General features: G+C 36.9%; 1 protein-coding gene across 8 annotated transcripts in view; it reads right to left on the bottom strand.

The window, feature by feature from the left end:
- PKP4 (plakophilin 4) overlaps positions 1 to 17,147 on the bottom strand; it is a 234,538-nt gene that overhangs the window by 149,308 nt on the left and 68,083 nt on the right. For 7 of the 8 annotated variants that reach the window (XM_035007976.1, XM_035007974.1, XM_035007980.1 and 4 more), the window contains exon 2: positions 15,350 to 15,486. In XM_035007976.1, the coding sequence (XP_034863867.1) occupies positions 15,350 to 15,481 (132 nt within the window). In that variant the 5' untranslated portion in view covers positions 15,482 to 15,486. Of the gene's footprint in view, positions 1 to 15,132; positions 15,204 to 15,349; positions 15,487 to 17,147 lie in introns of those variants that run through there. The other variant, XM_035007984.1, reaches the window with a different exon arrangement.

The raw sequence follows: 17,147 nt of genomic DNA on the forward strand, positions 1-17,147 counted from the left end.
CCATTCTAGGAACAAAGGATTCTGCTATGGATGATGGTGTTAACATTCTGGAGGACTTGTGTTCCACAAGCTCTCTTATGACTCAGCTTCCTCATCTGTAAACCAGGGATAATAATAGCAACAGACTTACCAGAGGACAGTTGTTGAGGATTACATGAGATGATATGTACAAAGTATTTAACATCATGCACATTAGCACTCAATAAATATTAACGATAATTAGGAACCGTCAGTAATTTGTGCTTGGTGTATAGATAACTAAATGCCACAGCATCAGAGCACGATATTTTTTTTTTTTTTTAGGAGAGCACTGTTCTTTAGCCCTCAGTAAGAAACACACTGCTGTGTCCAATCAGAGTTCGGTATTCATTTCATTTGTATTGTTTTACCTTTTCTTATTTCTGCCATCTGGTAGGAATTGCGGATTTATCTTACAAAGATTTATGAATATAATATGTCACAGTGCATGTGTGACTTAATATTAAAAACTGAAAATATTAAACACTTCCAAGAAATAATTCCTCTGGATTCTTTTCAATAGGATAGGTTGGGAGTCTTCTTCAAGGGGTTCAAAACAGAACATTACCCATCTCCCTGTGATGATGTTAATACCTGGGGCACACCAGATTGCTTGAGCACATCATCCTGCACTGTGAATCAGAACCTACTGCTTCTACCCAGTCACAGCTCATATTCTCCAAACAATTAATGGCTTCTCAGATCCAACAGAGAGCTCTTGTGGAATAACCGTATTGCATCATTTTAGATGACAAAATGTTCAAATGCGTATCAGGTAAGGAGGAGTCCTAAGGTAGGTTCTAACAGAGAAAAAATGGGGATTTTCTCAACTCATCAAACAAAACTGGAAGATTGGGAGTTAAAGACTTCTGGTAGATAAAGATGGAAAATAAATTTAATGCTCTATAGGAAATAAAGAGCAACAGAGTAAACAATACTCCACACTGGGTGGGTGGCTTCATTTTGTTATAACAATTTCAAGAGCAATTAGATTTGAATGTCAGCTTTATCACTAAAAGCCCCCCAGAAGAGAAAGCATCATTATTCATGAAACACCTAAACTAGCTCTGCTTCTAAAGAGGGACTTGACCAGCTATTAAGTACCAAGCATTATCAGCATTTTAAATACACATCCAACAAACTATACATTATTATTGTAATTTTACAGAGGAATAAACAGGCTATGAGAGGCTAAGGGGCCTGCCCAATACCATAAAGTTATCTGTGGGAGTCTGGACTTGAAGCCAGGTTGGTCGGACATCAATGCCTCCATTCTTCCCACCATACCAAAAGGAATTTTAAAACTTCTGAACTCTTTAGAAGAGTACAGTGAAATTCTATTAAGAGTTCACTGATGAGTTAGGATTATCAGATTATTACCATAAATAACAATGAAGGTAACCTCATACCATATTCACTATGGTACAGTGATGTCCTCAGGACAAAATGAAGCTCCCAGGGCTCTGTGTGCCTCTTCTAGAGGATCCTAGGAGTGGGCTGGCAGGCTGGCTAGCTGGGAGGATGCCCTGGCTGATGGGCTGATCATGATCAGCCTACCCAGGAGCACCTTCCAAAACATCCAACTGAAGGTAATGGGAGGGACCTGTGCTTTCTTAGCTCAGTTCTCCTTGCTGGTACCCCCTACCCAACTCCCTGGCCCAGGCTCTCAGGTGGCCGTTTGACATTTTTTGGAGTGATCAAGGTGCTTGTAGTAGTGAACGTGGTTTCCTCAAGACATTTAAAAACCTACTTAGGGCGTCAAAATGCTAGCTGAAACAGCCACAAAATAGCAAATGGATCTTGTGCTTTGCAATATTTTGTGGCCAATCTACTCATTTTTTTGTGCACTTCTATCTGCCTGGGATAAAGGACTCTGAAATTGGGTTGTTATTTTTCAGACACAAGAACTATATTGGATATGGCTCCATATTTTTTGCATAGTTCTAGTCATAAGACAGTCCCAATTACTACATTTACCTTTTTGTGTAGGAATATATCAGAAAGGAACATTTAGAGTATACCAATGTGACTTCTGCTAATCAAATAAATCAGTCCAGGTGATTACAAGTGGCTTTGGACTGCATTCAGGTTATGGAAGGTGAGAACAGACTAGGGGTATATACCATCAAGCAGTGACAAATTCTCAACTTCTTTGTAAAAGCACAGTGTTTCTTCAGGTTTAGACATGACTCACTAAAGCTACATTTTCAATGAAATATAGCTGGAAGCATTTAAAAGCTAGAAAATATAATCATGTCAGTACAGATGATCCCCACCCCCCACAAAAATGCATGACATCATTTCAAGATGTAGTCAGTCTGCTGTCACTAGGCTATTGGGTTGGACGGACTGATACCTATCTGTACACACAGAAGAACCCAAAGTGTAATGTGATTCTGGTTCAGATGCAAGGACCACCATTACACTTTAGAAAACAAACATCCATTTCTGAACAATCTCTTTTCACTACTGATTTCCTGCAGAATTTATTTTTCTAATAGCAAGGAAAAAATAATCAGGCACAATCTATCATAAACATGTCATGAAAAAACTATTTACTCTGGATATGCCCTTCCTACACTGTTTTTTGGGGAGGGGTTCTTACTTACTTCCTCACTTTTCCTATATAATTAATGTGAGTCTGATGTGCACTAGTGTATTTGTGTTTTGTTCCCTACTTCTTTTCCATAAACACTCAAACATTTTCAACAATATGTATTCTACAAGCACTGAGAGCTGATTAGTACCAGACACTATTCTAAGCTCTGGAATACAGTGGAAAGCATCCTTGGAATTTATATCCTGGAGGGGGGGAAGTCCAAAAAAATGGGTATTTATCACACTTCTCTACATCTTCCTTCTTTTACTTAATGATACTTGGTAGAATTCCCTCCAAGGCAACTGGTAAAGATTTATCAGAGGGATTTCTTAATGAGATTTCTAAATATACTCTAAAGATGGCTGCAAAGAGTTGAACTTGCAAAATTATTTTAAGATGACACAACCCATATCTCCATAGATCTAGACAGACACCGGCCCCTCCCATTAGCTTCATCAGAATGATGACATAAGGGCCCTTAGGCATGTAAGCTCTGCCTACTCCTTCGCTTGGAATCCTTTTCATGGGCTAAGTCTTAGCGTAGGCCCATCACTCTGAGTATTCCTCATTCTGGATCCAGGTCCCCCTAAGTGGCCCCTGGGTTGGAATATGTTGCTTCCACAACCATTCTATCATCTCAAGGATAACAACTGTAGTGGATGTTTATTGAGTACTTACTATTTTAATAAGATTGGAACCATTATGAGGACATAGGAGCCTTCACCCAAAGTTCAAAGTCACACAGCATAGCCAGGGGTAGAAGTGGGAGCGCCTATCTTAACCATTGCCATGATACCCTTCTGGATCTGAAGAATGATAGTCATACAAAATTTTCCATTTCAACCATGGTTCATCTGACAAGTTCTCTGTATCTTTCAACCTATATAAATGTCTGTTCTTTCCTTCTCTGTCAACCAAAGACTGTAGTAACATTTTATTGTAATTTTTATAAAGGCTTTCTACCTCTTAGGTCATATTATTTTGCAGCTTTAGAATTTTTACTAAGCACTACATGTGTTTTATAAGAAATTTAGAAAATACACAGGGAAAAGCATACCTCCGTAAGAGTATCTCCTGTACTACTAAGTGCACATGTATACATACATAAATATGTATTTCTACAGAAGACTCTACACATATAGTTAGATAACTTATGTTTTCATTTGTATTGTGAACACCCCCATGTCATTAAAAATCCTTTAAAAATGTGATTTTTAATGGCTGTGCAAAACCCATCAAATACATAATTTTTTCTGTAATCTTTCTCCTCATGTTGGGCAGTTAGGTTGTTGCCAAGTTTTAGATATTAGAAACATCACTATGATTAACATCTTTGTGTTAACAGTAAATGTTTCTTTAGATTGGATCCCTAGAATTACAATTATTGAACCAAAGATGCAACCATTTTTAAGGCCTTTACTACAGATCATTAAAGTGCTTTCCAAAATGGTTGTGCCAATTTATTCTCACCAATACTACATGAAATTGCCAACATCACAACACTCACACTGTTTTATCTCTGATTTAATAGTTGCCAGTATAATGCAGATATATTACCATTAATTTAATTCATATTTCTGTGATTACTACTGAGTTAAGAATATTATTTCATGTGCATATTGGTCCTTTATATTCCTTCTTTTGCCAATTATCTGTTAATACCAAATACCCCTCTTTTCCTTACTCATTTGTAATTACACAGATTACATTCATTTTATTCATTCATTCAACAGGTATCTGCTAAACTCCTGCTGCTTACCTTGTCCGGTGCTAAGGATACAAATCCTATTCTTTGTAGTCCAGAACACCTTTGGGAATTTCCTTTAAGACCTTTACTAAGTGAGTATATATCCTAACATAAGATCACATTACCAATGTTGATATTTTAAGCACAATTAAAATAATACTCCAAGAAAGACGATAACATGAATAGAAATTTGTTCCCAGCTCAAACTGACTATTTCTCGTTTTGGTTTTTTTTTTGTCTTTACAAATTCAATAAGCCAACAAACCATGACTTAAGTCATTCAATATAAGTTTACAGGTTGCAAAACATCACATGTGCTGAGACAAATGAAAAATGCCACTGAATTCCTAAATCAAACTCTGTACTGACAGGGCATTCTCCCTGTGGAGTGTCTAAAACATGTAAGCAGTTTAGCTACTATTACCAAAAGTGAATCAGAATTTTAACAATGGCAAATTGTGGTGGTCACCAGAGTAACATATCCATCCATCCAAGGAGTATGTATGTAGCTTGTGGACCAGAGGAAGCAGGAGAGCACAGGAGAATTAACTGCAAAATTTAATTGATAACATGTAATAACCCTTGATCCTTAGTTTGGAGTCTTAATTGAGTAAAGAAGATGCACTAGTTATTTTATAACATGAATTTCTTATTCGTGAGTCTTAAATTTGGTTACTTCCTGAAGAAAACACATCTTCAATTATCAAAAAGGATACCAGGGTACAAGGGTGAATATATCTCATGAGATCCTGAATATCTGAGAATATCCTTTTAATTCTTCACACGCCTGCCCGGCTAGCTCAGTCGGTAGAGCATGGGACTCTTAATTCTTCACATATCAGACGATTTAGCTGGATGTAAAACTCTTGGATTACAAGCATTTTTCCTTCAACACTCTAAACACACTGTTCTATGTTCTTATATCTACTGTTTCAGCAAAGCTAGATCTGTCTGATTTTATCTTCTGCAGATAAATCATTTATCTGGATTCTTGTAGTTTTCTTCTCCTGTATCTTTGTAAATATAAAATTTTGTCAAGGTTATTCCTAGACCGGTCTCTTTTCCATAGGTGATGCCTGGAATGTTATGACCCCTTCAAATCTGTACACTCACAGCTTTACTTTCTGCTTAGAAAAAAATGTTTTAAAATTATATTTACATACTGCTTCTGTTCTAGCTACTATAAAATCTTTCTTGAGAACATTCACAATGCTTATGTTAGATTCATTTTCTGTAGCCTCCATGTCTAGTAACATTTATCATATCCCTTTTTTCTTTTCCTTTCCTTCATATTCCAAGATAACTTCTCAACTAATCTTGTGAATGGTTCATTTTTCTTCTGTATCCATTCTTCTCTTTATTGACTCCACTGCAGATATTAATTGTCTAGTAAGTATCTCTGTACCATAACTGCCTAGATATGAATACCAGATTCCCTCCTAATTCACTGGGTAAGTTTAGGCAAGTTAATCAACTTTCCCGAGTTTCAGTTTCCCTGTAAGTAGGGGCAATAATAACAACTATTTGAATAATTCAGGGTTTTAGGTTAAAAGCAACAGAAAATGCCGTGGCTAATTTAAGGATTAAAAACAATTTACTGAAACAATTTACCTGTATCATTTAAAACTATATATTTTCCCATCAAGTCTATTAAGGTGGGAAAATGCATGGAATAAAGAAATTTGGATCAGATGTTCCGTGGCCAAAAAAATGGAGATCTTCAAAGCATTAACTCATAAAGTTGTGATAAGGAACACTGGAGATCATCCATGTAAAGCACCTAGCACAATGCCTGGCACATGATAATAATGTTAGCTATTAGTCTCCTAATAGATTTCTACTTCATAGAGTTCACTGATTCTTATATCCTATCCTTATGATAAAATCTTTTCCAAAGTCATCATTTGTTTCCAGTAGTAGTGGTGGTAGCAATGATGATGGTAGGGAGAGAAGAAAACAGCAGTCTGGCTGTACTAAAAAGCAGCAAACCCAGTAAAGCAATGGGGGGTCGGTCTTTGTGATCACAAAGGCAGACCTGGCATAGATAATCCACTGACCATTCTTCCCCATCCTTTCTACTGGCCTTACAATAGAACTCTCCAACTCTGACAATAGGGTGAATGTCTTCATATTTTTTAATGGGGAATCAAAAGAAGTTTTATCAAGGGTTCATAAATTTTAAAAAATCCAACCAAATAAAATAGTTACACATCTGTAAAATGTTTTGCTTACTCTGTAGTGCAAATCAAATAAGCTACATGTAACAGCATTTGGTTCAGTACGCATAGTTATACAAATCTAAGTTTCCTATTCTTACCTACAGACCAGCAAATCTTCTCATCAGCAGCTTAAAATAATGCCAACAGCAGCAATTACTAAGATACATTTTTCTACAAAATAATTTAATAAGAATCCACTTTTTCATTATACTTTGCTAACTGAAATAAGAGAAAAATTAAGATCCTGCTGTGAAGCACTTACATTATGTAAAGAAAACAATATTCACCTTATTAAGCAACAAATGAGAAAATGGGACAACGGAAAAACTCCAGCAAGCTTCTCCCCTTACAACAGCTTTAAAGCAAGACACATATAAGGCAGCTAAGGTCATGAATGAAAAAAAGGAGGTGCCAATTTACTCTGCACTTGGGCAAAGCAGGTTTACTCTTTATTTTTTAAATAAAACAATTTATGAAAATACTTGCAAAGGGGAGAACTGTTTTTATGAACAGAACAACTTTATGATGGAAAGGAATTTCTAAAGGAAAAACAGAATGCAGAAATGCTAAGTATGAAGGAAATAGTAAGCCTTAATTCCCCTAGAATAGTGTAATAGAAGGCCCTATGCAGTGACTAAGGACCTCTATCCTGATTTAGGGTTTAGGAATGATTTGAGGAGAACTTGCAAATCAGATATATTTCCATTACGGAGGATGATACCACAGGATGAATATTTTCTGATGTCATGCTGCTCTATAGGAATTTTCATACGTAAAAGTCTGCAAATTAAAATACAAATTAAAGAGCCTATACATTGAAAAATGCCTTGAGCTCCAATTTTTAAAGAAAAACTACATTTTTTTTTAAAGATTTATTTATTTATTTGAGAGAGCGAGAATGAGAGAGTACATGAGAGGGGGGAGGGTCAGAGGGAGAAGCAGACTCCCCGCCGAGCAGGGACCCGATGCGGGACTCGATCCCGGGACTCCAGGATCATGACCTGAGCCGAAGGCAGTTGCTCAACCGACTGAGCCACCCAGGCGCCCCGAAAAACTACATTTTCTTTCAAGAGCCAAGGATTTCAATTCTAACAAAACTATCTTTCAATTTATGATAGCCACATTCATATCTGAAATAGGATTTATATAGAATTTAACTGTAAAACATGCATTTATCTTCAAGTTTCAATAATGTGCTTGTTCAAAGTGTTTGCAGACTGTTTCTATTACAAGCAACCCCCGCATTAAGGTCTGAGTACATAAAAACTCGTAAGACTCTATAAGCTAAGACAGAGATTTGTCTTCAAACTACTTGAAAAAAAACAAGCCTTAGGAATATCTAAAATGAAATAATCATAACCTAAATTACTTTGCTGACATACAAGCAGATCCAATCACTTTGGAAACAATACATTCATAATATATAAACAGATACAGTAAGACCATATGGACCCATTTCTGCCAAAGTAACAAAAATGACAATTGAGAAATTGAAAGCACTTTCACATGAAGACAGACTGTTTTGCTATAGCTATGGAGTAAGCGCAGGGTTAGACCTTAGGGAAAAAGAATGTTTCTAAAATATTTTTCTCTACAGAAATGATTCTAAAAAGAAAAACGATCACACAGTGTAGGGAATTCAGTGCTGAATGATCCTGTCACCCATTTAATCTCACCAACTCAGCAGTCAGTCATTTCAACTTTAATAGCATAAAGTTTGCATGTACAGGGGAGAAATTATATCCTATATTCATAGTTTAACTCTGAACAGGAATTGTTATTCAACTGACAAGGAAATGATTATTTTAAACATACAAAGTCAGGCTTAACTTTAAGTGTTAATAAAGGAAAAATACTCTATTACTTTCAAATGTAAACAAAAGGTAATGCTAATTCAACGGCAAAAATTGAAGTTAAAAATGCCTAAGTTAGCAAATTTATATAAAACTGATACGATATAATACATATCTATAGCCTGCTTAAATAAAAAAAAGGGGCCAAAGTACACATTCTTGGATTTTGTGGTTCCATTAATGAATATTCATACTGTGCCAATTACTTCACATAAAAGTATACAATATGGTTTGTGCCTCTGCATTCTTCTGAGGGTGGAAACTATACGTAAGAGATCACCTTTGTAGGCCTCCTTACCATTCCTCCCCTCCCTTTCCTGGATACAGTGCTTTGTTCAAAGTAGGCTTTCAATCAGTATTTTTTATTTAGTTAAAAGCAAGCACTAAAGCTAAGTACAGCAGGATCGTAAGCATTTTTACATTCCCAGTTCATTAGCCCAATAAATATTTTTGGGCACCTACTATGTATTTCATATCTGCATATGTGATCTAGCTATGTGTGAAAAGCCAGATGGGAGTCTGTTCAAATTCCTGGAATTGAAGAGCTCTTCAAAACAAAACAAAACACACCAAAACAAAACAAATAAACAAAACCTAGAGTCTTAATAAACCTAAAAAGATGTCTCCAACTGAATCAAACAGAACAAATACGCAGCTATTTGGGATGTACTTCTGGGACCTGTACGACTGGGCAACTTTGCTAACAGGTCCAGCTGATCATTTATCAGGCTATCACAAAACATATATACACTTGTTGCTAGCTAAGTTGGCAGTCTAATTTTTTATGTTGCGAGGACAATTTTTTTGCATACACTCACATACTGAATAAACCTGTTGGTCATACTCTATTGTATTCCTTAACCACAGAGATACCTGAAATGGAGGATACCCTACACCATGAACACAGGGAACATTCTGAGCACAACACACACAACTGAAAAGGACCGATCTGAGAACGAGTGGCAGGATTCAAAATTTTTGAATCCAGGCCAAATGTCACAAAGTGTCACAAGAGCTCTGCCACTTGACCTCATGTTGAACCATGTTCCCATAATATTAAGGAGGTAAAGCTGTAAAATTTGATGATCCCACAGAAATCACTAAGAAAAGATCCAATCTTACCTCGTGTTTGATGATGCAGTTCAGGCATGGAAGACTTCATTATACGTTACATGGTAATTACAATTGCCAGGATAATTCAGTTACCAGTAGGAAAAATGACTAAGTTACTAATAGGAAAAAGTCGAAGTTTTAGGCATTATACTTATAGTGCTTTTAGCTAAGCACAAAACTATGCTTGTTTACGGTTGAAATAAAAATTCCATCTTCTGCATGTGGTTGAGGTGTTGTCAGAGAGAATGATTTCATTGTAAATAAACTTAGGGGCCAAATAAAAGGAAGCTGCAAAGGCAGGTGCACAACAGTTGAGTTGTTTCAGTTTCGGAGGAATAAAGTAAATAATTGCACTGGAATTTGTTCAGTTCTGGGCATTCTGCCATACAGGAAGGGTGTGTAATTACTGAAGCTAACATATCCATGCAAAAATGAAGTAATATCAATAGGGCACAGTTGGCTCCAAAGTTCCTTATTCTATCTTCAAAAATTAAGGATCTTTAATGAATCTCATTTCACTCTTTAATATTTAAGTTTCACTTAAGTTAATACGGCTACACTGAAGGTAGAATTGAAATTTTCACCGAAGTCAGAAAATACTATCTTGAGGCTTCTCTCTGACAGCCTTACAAGTAAAGAACATTGCAATTTTCACTCATCAAAGATAACAAAAGAAGTATATACAGTACCTAATTTAGGACTTCACCAGAGTAAGAAAAGTATATGTAAAATGATTTGGTTTTACCAAATCTATCCTGCGCTTATGATTTCATGCTATCTGAATTGGCCTCAACCTTAAATGTGGTTTCCAAACTTCTTAAATCAGAAGCCAAAAATGAGAGTGCAGTTTGTGAGGGAACAGCAGAATGTAAGTTAAAGTGCCTGCGTATGGCCAAGTTCATATAGAGATTTCAACTATGCAAGCAATTTTATAACAGAAGATAAGAGTATAATAAATATTACATGTGATTCTACAAAACGCAAATCAACTTGCATCCTATATAGACCCGTGAAATATGCTTGTTAACCCTATGATTGGCCATATATGGTCTTTTAAAGAATTTCTATAGTCCAGATCACATCCTATCAGTTATAAAAACTACACTATGGGGTGCCTGGGTGGCTCAGTCGTTGAGCATCTGCCTTCGGCTTGGGTCGTGGTCCCGGGGTCCTGGGATCGAGTCCCGCATTGGGCTCCCTGCTCTGCGGGAGGCCTGCTTCTCCCTCTCCCGCTCCCCCTGCTTGTGCTCCCTCTCTTGCTGTCTCTCTCTGTCAAATAAAATCTTTAAAAAAAACCCCAAAAAACTACACTATATTCTCCCAGCTGATAGTAAGGGCCTACACATGGCCTTTGGCTGTTTCCTTTGTGCCTGTGAAGATAGCACACTGACACATCCAAGTTTCAGGGGGTGGCAGCAAAGCTCTGGATGAGCAGCCAGTGTCTTATCAAATTCCAATTCTTCTGCATCCAAATATTTACCAACCACTTCAAGGAGAAATCAATAATTTAAGGCTAAGGTTTTCACAAGAGGAGGCAGGGCCCTTTGAGGGTACCACATGTGGCCATATTTCTTTATCTTACAACATGTAAGATAATAAGTTAGGACCAGACCATTCTTAAATTTGCCAGATACTTGAAAACTATCAGGATACAAAAAAATTCTTTGTTTCCAATATCTGTATTCATCATGGACTCCTGGATCCTTATTAAGGAGTTGAGCTGAACAGTAAAACCTGTCCAATGCTGATCTTGATTACAGCCAACTGGTAGCTTCCATTTAACTGGCACTTCATGAAATTTTGGATTTGAGTTCAAGGATCACATTATTTTGTTCTCCCCATGGGATGACTTTTACTTCTCTTAAAGCATGATCCTTGAAGAGATTTCTTCAGGGGTTACCTCTATCACTTGGTATACATGATGCTGGTAGATATTCTGTGACATTTCCAAGATAAACCACATCCTCTTTCCCCTACATTTAATTTTCAGCTAAGCTGGACAGATGGGAAGTGAAATTCATAACACCTATGTCATTTTTTGACCACTAATAGGAAATAAAATTTTAGTTTGCTCCATGCAGAGGTCAGATTTAATTCCTACTTCAATATGGATACATTCAATTCAAATTGTTTTAAGGGTAAGAATATACCATTGAGTAGCTACATTTCTCAGTGCTGTCTGTGAGATTCTCTTGCTCAGTAATGCTCTATGAATGTGGCTACAGGTCCCATTATCTTCACAAAACAGTTAGTTGGTGACAAAGTAATCTGAGAGCCAGTATTATTCACCCACTCCCTTTCTGAGCAATCATTTATTGCAACTCTAATATCATTAAAGGCGCGGGCGGGGGGAGGGAGCCTGTAACGTGTGTGAAACAATTATAAAACATGGCTCTGTTGTTAGGTAGCTGATTACATAATGCAAGGGAGCATACAGTAAGAGTTAAAGCAGTGGTATAAAGTGCTAAAGAGGAGGAGAGAGATCTGACTTCAGCTGGGGTACAAATGGCGTCACAGAAGAGGCAGCACTTGAACAGAAGCAGCCTCCTTTCTATCTGCCAAAGAACAAGGACTTTTTCTATAACTACACAGGTATGCACCTAAATGACTGACATCAATGTAAAAGGTTATCACTTTACAAAAGGGAGAGAATATGAATCTCAACATTTTGTCAAGGAATAAAGAACAGCTTCTGCTTTGGGATCCTAGGGAAAGTGTGGCCCAGTAGAGGAAGATTTAATTGTGGTTTTGACACCCAAAATCCAATTTCAGATATTAACAGACCAATGCTTTGTTAACAAGACTGCTTTGGTTGCTTGCGATTTCCTTCTCTACTACTTACTGTGAATTGCCCAGGGGGAGTACATGTGAGGTATTTTAGTGGCTTGGATGTACTCAAGCCACTGGTACTCAAGAAGAACCCAGACTTCTCCTCTCAAAATTCAGGTGTGTGTTAAAAGATATTACTTTCCAATTTTTTAACCAAGTGCCTTGACATTATGTTTGAGTTGCACTAAATCAGCATGTTGGTAAAATTTATTTTTACATGCTCTATTTCTTATAATACATACATAAGGCTGTTGTAATTTGTGAAACCAACATGGTGAAGTTTTGAAAGTTTAATGCCATGTAGAAGTAAAATACAGTCATAGCATAAACATAGCTCAATGTACACAAAGTTGTTCTATCTTCATATCACAATCCAAAGAAGGCTCAGTGAATGCCTATATATATACTTCAAAATAGAACCACCAGTTCCTCCTAAGAGGCGCCTTTTCTTCTTAGGTAGAAATGCTGATTAAAATAGTAATATTAGCCCTTACTACGAGGACTTAGTAAGTGCCAGACACCACTGTAAGCATTTTACAATGGTTAATTTAATGTCCTCAACAGCCATCACTGTCACCAATTTACAGAGGAGAAACTGAGACACAGAGAGGTTAAGAAATCTTCCTAAAATCACACAGAAAGTAGTGGGTGCAGGATAGGAACCCAGGCTATCTACTCAGTTGCACTGAAAGGGTCTCTTCCTTCTGTACCCAATGAAACATCCTTCCTGACACATGGCTGCCACCAAACAAGGTCTTTTCTTTGAGATCGGTGAAGCTCATGTTTTCACTCCATGGCTGTGAGCATTGCGTTGTAGTGAGATTAAAAAGAAAAAAAAATTATACATCCCACCCAAGAATATTATTCGTTTGATATAATACATAATCAAGGCCATTACCTATTCCATTTGGGCCTAACACAATTAAGAATGTCACATTCTGACTAGTTATTCTTCAAATCAAATATATAAGATGAATAGTAACTAGCTTTTTAATTCCTAACTTTTCTGTGCTCTGTCTCATTGGGCAGATGATAGGAAGTGACATTTCAGGAAAGTCCTAAGAAGTTTCTACCCCATCTATAAAAAAAATTAGAAGATCGTGCCTGGAAGCTTGAGTTGGCTATTTAAAATCAGGTGAATATCTTGGAACAAGAGATGGATATGGTCTTGGGTTGAATGAAATGCCGAGTACTAAGCACTGATAAACAATTTTAAAAGAAATTAAGCATGAAAATTGCAAACATGTATCAGTGGATTCAAATTCTTAGAACAGGAATAGAAGAGTAGAGTATGGCCTCCCACTAACTAAATAATCTGGGAGATAAATGGTAATTCTTCTCATAAATAGCAAATACCCGTATTCTTTTGGCTATCTTCAGGAACAGGAACCCTTCATGCTATCTCCCACAAAATATTCATTCAGAACACTATTTATCAATAAAAGAATGTTGAAGTCATCTGAGGCTGTCAAGGAATTCCGTGCCAAAATCATGACAGGTTTCCAATTTTCTTCAACATGCAAAGTATCATCTGGTCTCAAGGTACAAATGCAAAGTTCCTGTAGCTATGTTTTATTGAACACAGTTTCTAGCTTTAAGTCAGTTCTGGGCATTTTGATAAATTTACTGTCATGTTTCACCAAAATGCAGAATACACTAACAGCTCAAAATAAATCAGAGTCTTCTCATTTTACAGCTCCTTGGGTCAAACCTCGACAACTATGAAGTGCAGTAAGAAGAGTCCTTTTTTCCTCCCTAAAGGTGAGAGAAGCTTGGACAATCTATAGTTTAGTGGGAAATGAAAACAGTACTGACTACAATTTTTTTGTATCTTCTCAAATTCTTAGTTTGTGGAATGTTTTGAAAACTTCAAATTTCAGTGGGGGAATGGAAAATATTTTGAAATCTTGCTACTAGAATAAGCTATGAAATCATTTTTCTTGAAAGCACAGCTCTAATGTCAAATATTCTGGGGTATTCTTTCACTCTACACAGCTAGCTCTAAGTTACAGCAAACAGTAAAATAATGAGGTATTAAATATTCCTTTACTCTGTCATCATTAGTCATCTGAACTGCTGATACTGATTTTTGAAAGAATATTCCAGCAAATATACATTTAAGTTTATAACTCTTGAGAAGAAAAGAATCAGTGGTTTAATCATAAGGCTTGAAAAAAATGTAATATTAAATTATTTCCAACAGAAAAATCCACACAGAAGGCATATACGTTTCTTTTGTTTTGGAGGGAGGGGGCAAAAAAAAAAAAAACCTATCCCTGGAGCTTTGAATTTACATTCACCTTATTAAGCTTTTAAATCTGAAGAAATTAAATTCAGGAATTCCAATTTCTCTAAGCACAACAGATAAGATCTAATTTAGAAGGCTACTTGTATGTGAAGAATAAATAGCATTAAATACCTTAAAAAAAAAGTCAACATAAACATGACATTGAAGCAAACTGGCACAGTTTGACAAGTTTTAGAACACTAGCTCACAAAATGAATATACTTTGATTCAGACAAACACAACAAATATAGCCTCTATCCAAAAATCACAGAGACAACCCTATATAATACCTATATTAAATTGTTAAAATGTTCAACACATCTAAGGATATTACAGGCCTCAAGTTGCCAGAGTCCTGATAGAAAAGTAAGCAGTGTAAAATATGCTTCACAAGGCTTGGCGTGCATGCACACACTCTGCAATATGGGGGAGACAGAGACACCAATCACCATCGATATTGTCCTTACTTGCAGACGCACAAGTATCCTGCATGTTCCGATTCTGACTGGCACCTGGAGCGGCTCTACGTGCCAGTCATCCCAATGTACTCAGGGATGTAAACACCTTATAATTAAAAAACGTGAAGGCATCAAGGACGTTAGACAAATTTAAAACACATCCAAAGATTAATTTTTAAAGGCATTGAAGAAATAATTGATTGCAAATTCCAGTAAGAGGATGTACCTGCTCCTTCACAGAAGCTAGAATAGTGGTGGCTGTGGTCTCGGGTTCCATGCCTGGGCCAGTGGAGGCAGCTTCCCAGCGGGTCTGTGGTTGCCCCTCCTCCACCAATGAGGCCTGCTCAGGAGCGGGCATTCCTCCTGCAAACAAGCAGGCAAAGAGTTAACACTTGTTCATGGGCTCCTATGCAGGAACAGGCAGGGACTGAGGATCTGCAGATGGTTCCCAGGAAATACTATAGACTTCAACGCACAAAGATCACAACTCCTTACGGCTATTTGATTTTCAAAAGGCAACATCTAGGTCCAGAAGTACAGCTAGTATGACTAAATACTAAAATAATAACAACAGTAGCAGTAGCACTAATAATAATGCATACTAAGAAAATGTATAAACAACATCATAGCAAAAAAATGACATAAAAGTGTTGGGGAGGAGGGCTCTTAGTTAAAAATGTACTAAGGACAATAAAACTGTTAGAAGCTTGTTGAATTGTTGATTTTTCTAATCAGATAACCAATAAGTAAATATGACTATATCATGAAGCAAATAATAAATCTTCTAGACTGCTATAGGGGCCAGTTTGTAAAGTTCACATACAAGAAGACGTCTACAAATAAGCAAATGCTTTACCAGTTACAGAAAAGGCTTATGCAATAGAAAAAAAAAAAAAAAGGTTTAAAACTTGGGCCTGAAAATAAACAAGTCTCCTGTATTTAAAAGAAATGGAAGGCATTAATAATTAGAACAAGGATATCTTTGGTGTAGTATTATAGCTAACATGGTTTCCTTAGAAGAATCTGATTACCAAAAATGACAAAGGCAATGGAGTTGGTGTTTAAAAAGAGGGTCTATTTCTCGGGTGCGCAGCTTATGAAAGAATGAGTTCTAAAGCAAGAGACGGAGTGCCTCAATGCACCAAGAGGGATGTGTTTGCCAGACCACTGACCCAACAGGGCTTTTTCATAAATTTGGAAGATTGGGAAAAGATTCCCACCTAAAATGTTGTAAATATTTTAGTAACTTGTTTAAACGGCAGTGTGTCTGCTTAAGAGCACAGTCTCTCGTACCATGAGATGAGTCCAGCGCTTGGCGTATGTAACAGGTGTTCAATACATGTCTGCTGAATAAATGAGCATATAAATGAAGGACTGGCCATCTTTCCCATGTCTCTGGCAATCATCAGGCAAACCTCACCAAGGGTTATGATACACACGAGACCTTATTTGTTCAACATGTTACTCTGTAAGCTCATATATGGACATGTCAGACCATAAATACTGTTCTTGACAATCTTCATAGTTTTCTCCTAAGAATTACTCTATTGTTATATTTTGATTGTTTTTTTTTTTTTTTTTTTTTAAATCAACTTCCACAATGTTCAGTTCCATAGTATGATCTGGGGATTTTCCCATTCCCTCAAATTTCTGTATCAGCTTGCTTTTTCTAAAATCATCATCTGTAAGAGAAGGGAAGATATATGCATACCACCTGACCTCTCTCCATCTCTCATCCTCACTCTTTTGACTTTCACATTAGTGAAGGTGGGTTTGGGTTCCAGGCTTCTAACAGTAGTTGCTTTATTCTTGCCATATTAATAGGCAGAAGTGGGCAGTGAATGTGATGACTTAGTGCATTTTCCCTAATGCCAGCTTCATGAAGAGTCCGTATGCCTGCTCTAGCAGGTGAATTCTCTTTCATTTCTATGGTGTCCAAGTTTAGATGGAGCCTTACCTGCAAGGAGGAGGATCTCCTCGAGTATGAGTAGAGGAGGAACTTCATTTAGTCTTGGAGTAAGTGA

Source organism: Mirounga leonina, unplaced genomic scaffold (assembly GCF_011800145.1).
Source record: "Mirounga leonina isolate KUSES-001 unplaced genomic scaffold, KU_Mleo_1.0 Mir_151, whole genome shotgun sequence".
NCBI classification, from domain to species: Eukaryota; Metazoa; Chordata; class Mammalia; order Carnivora; family Phocidae; genus Mirounga; species Mirounga leonina.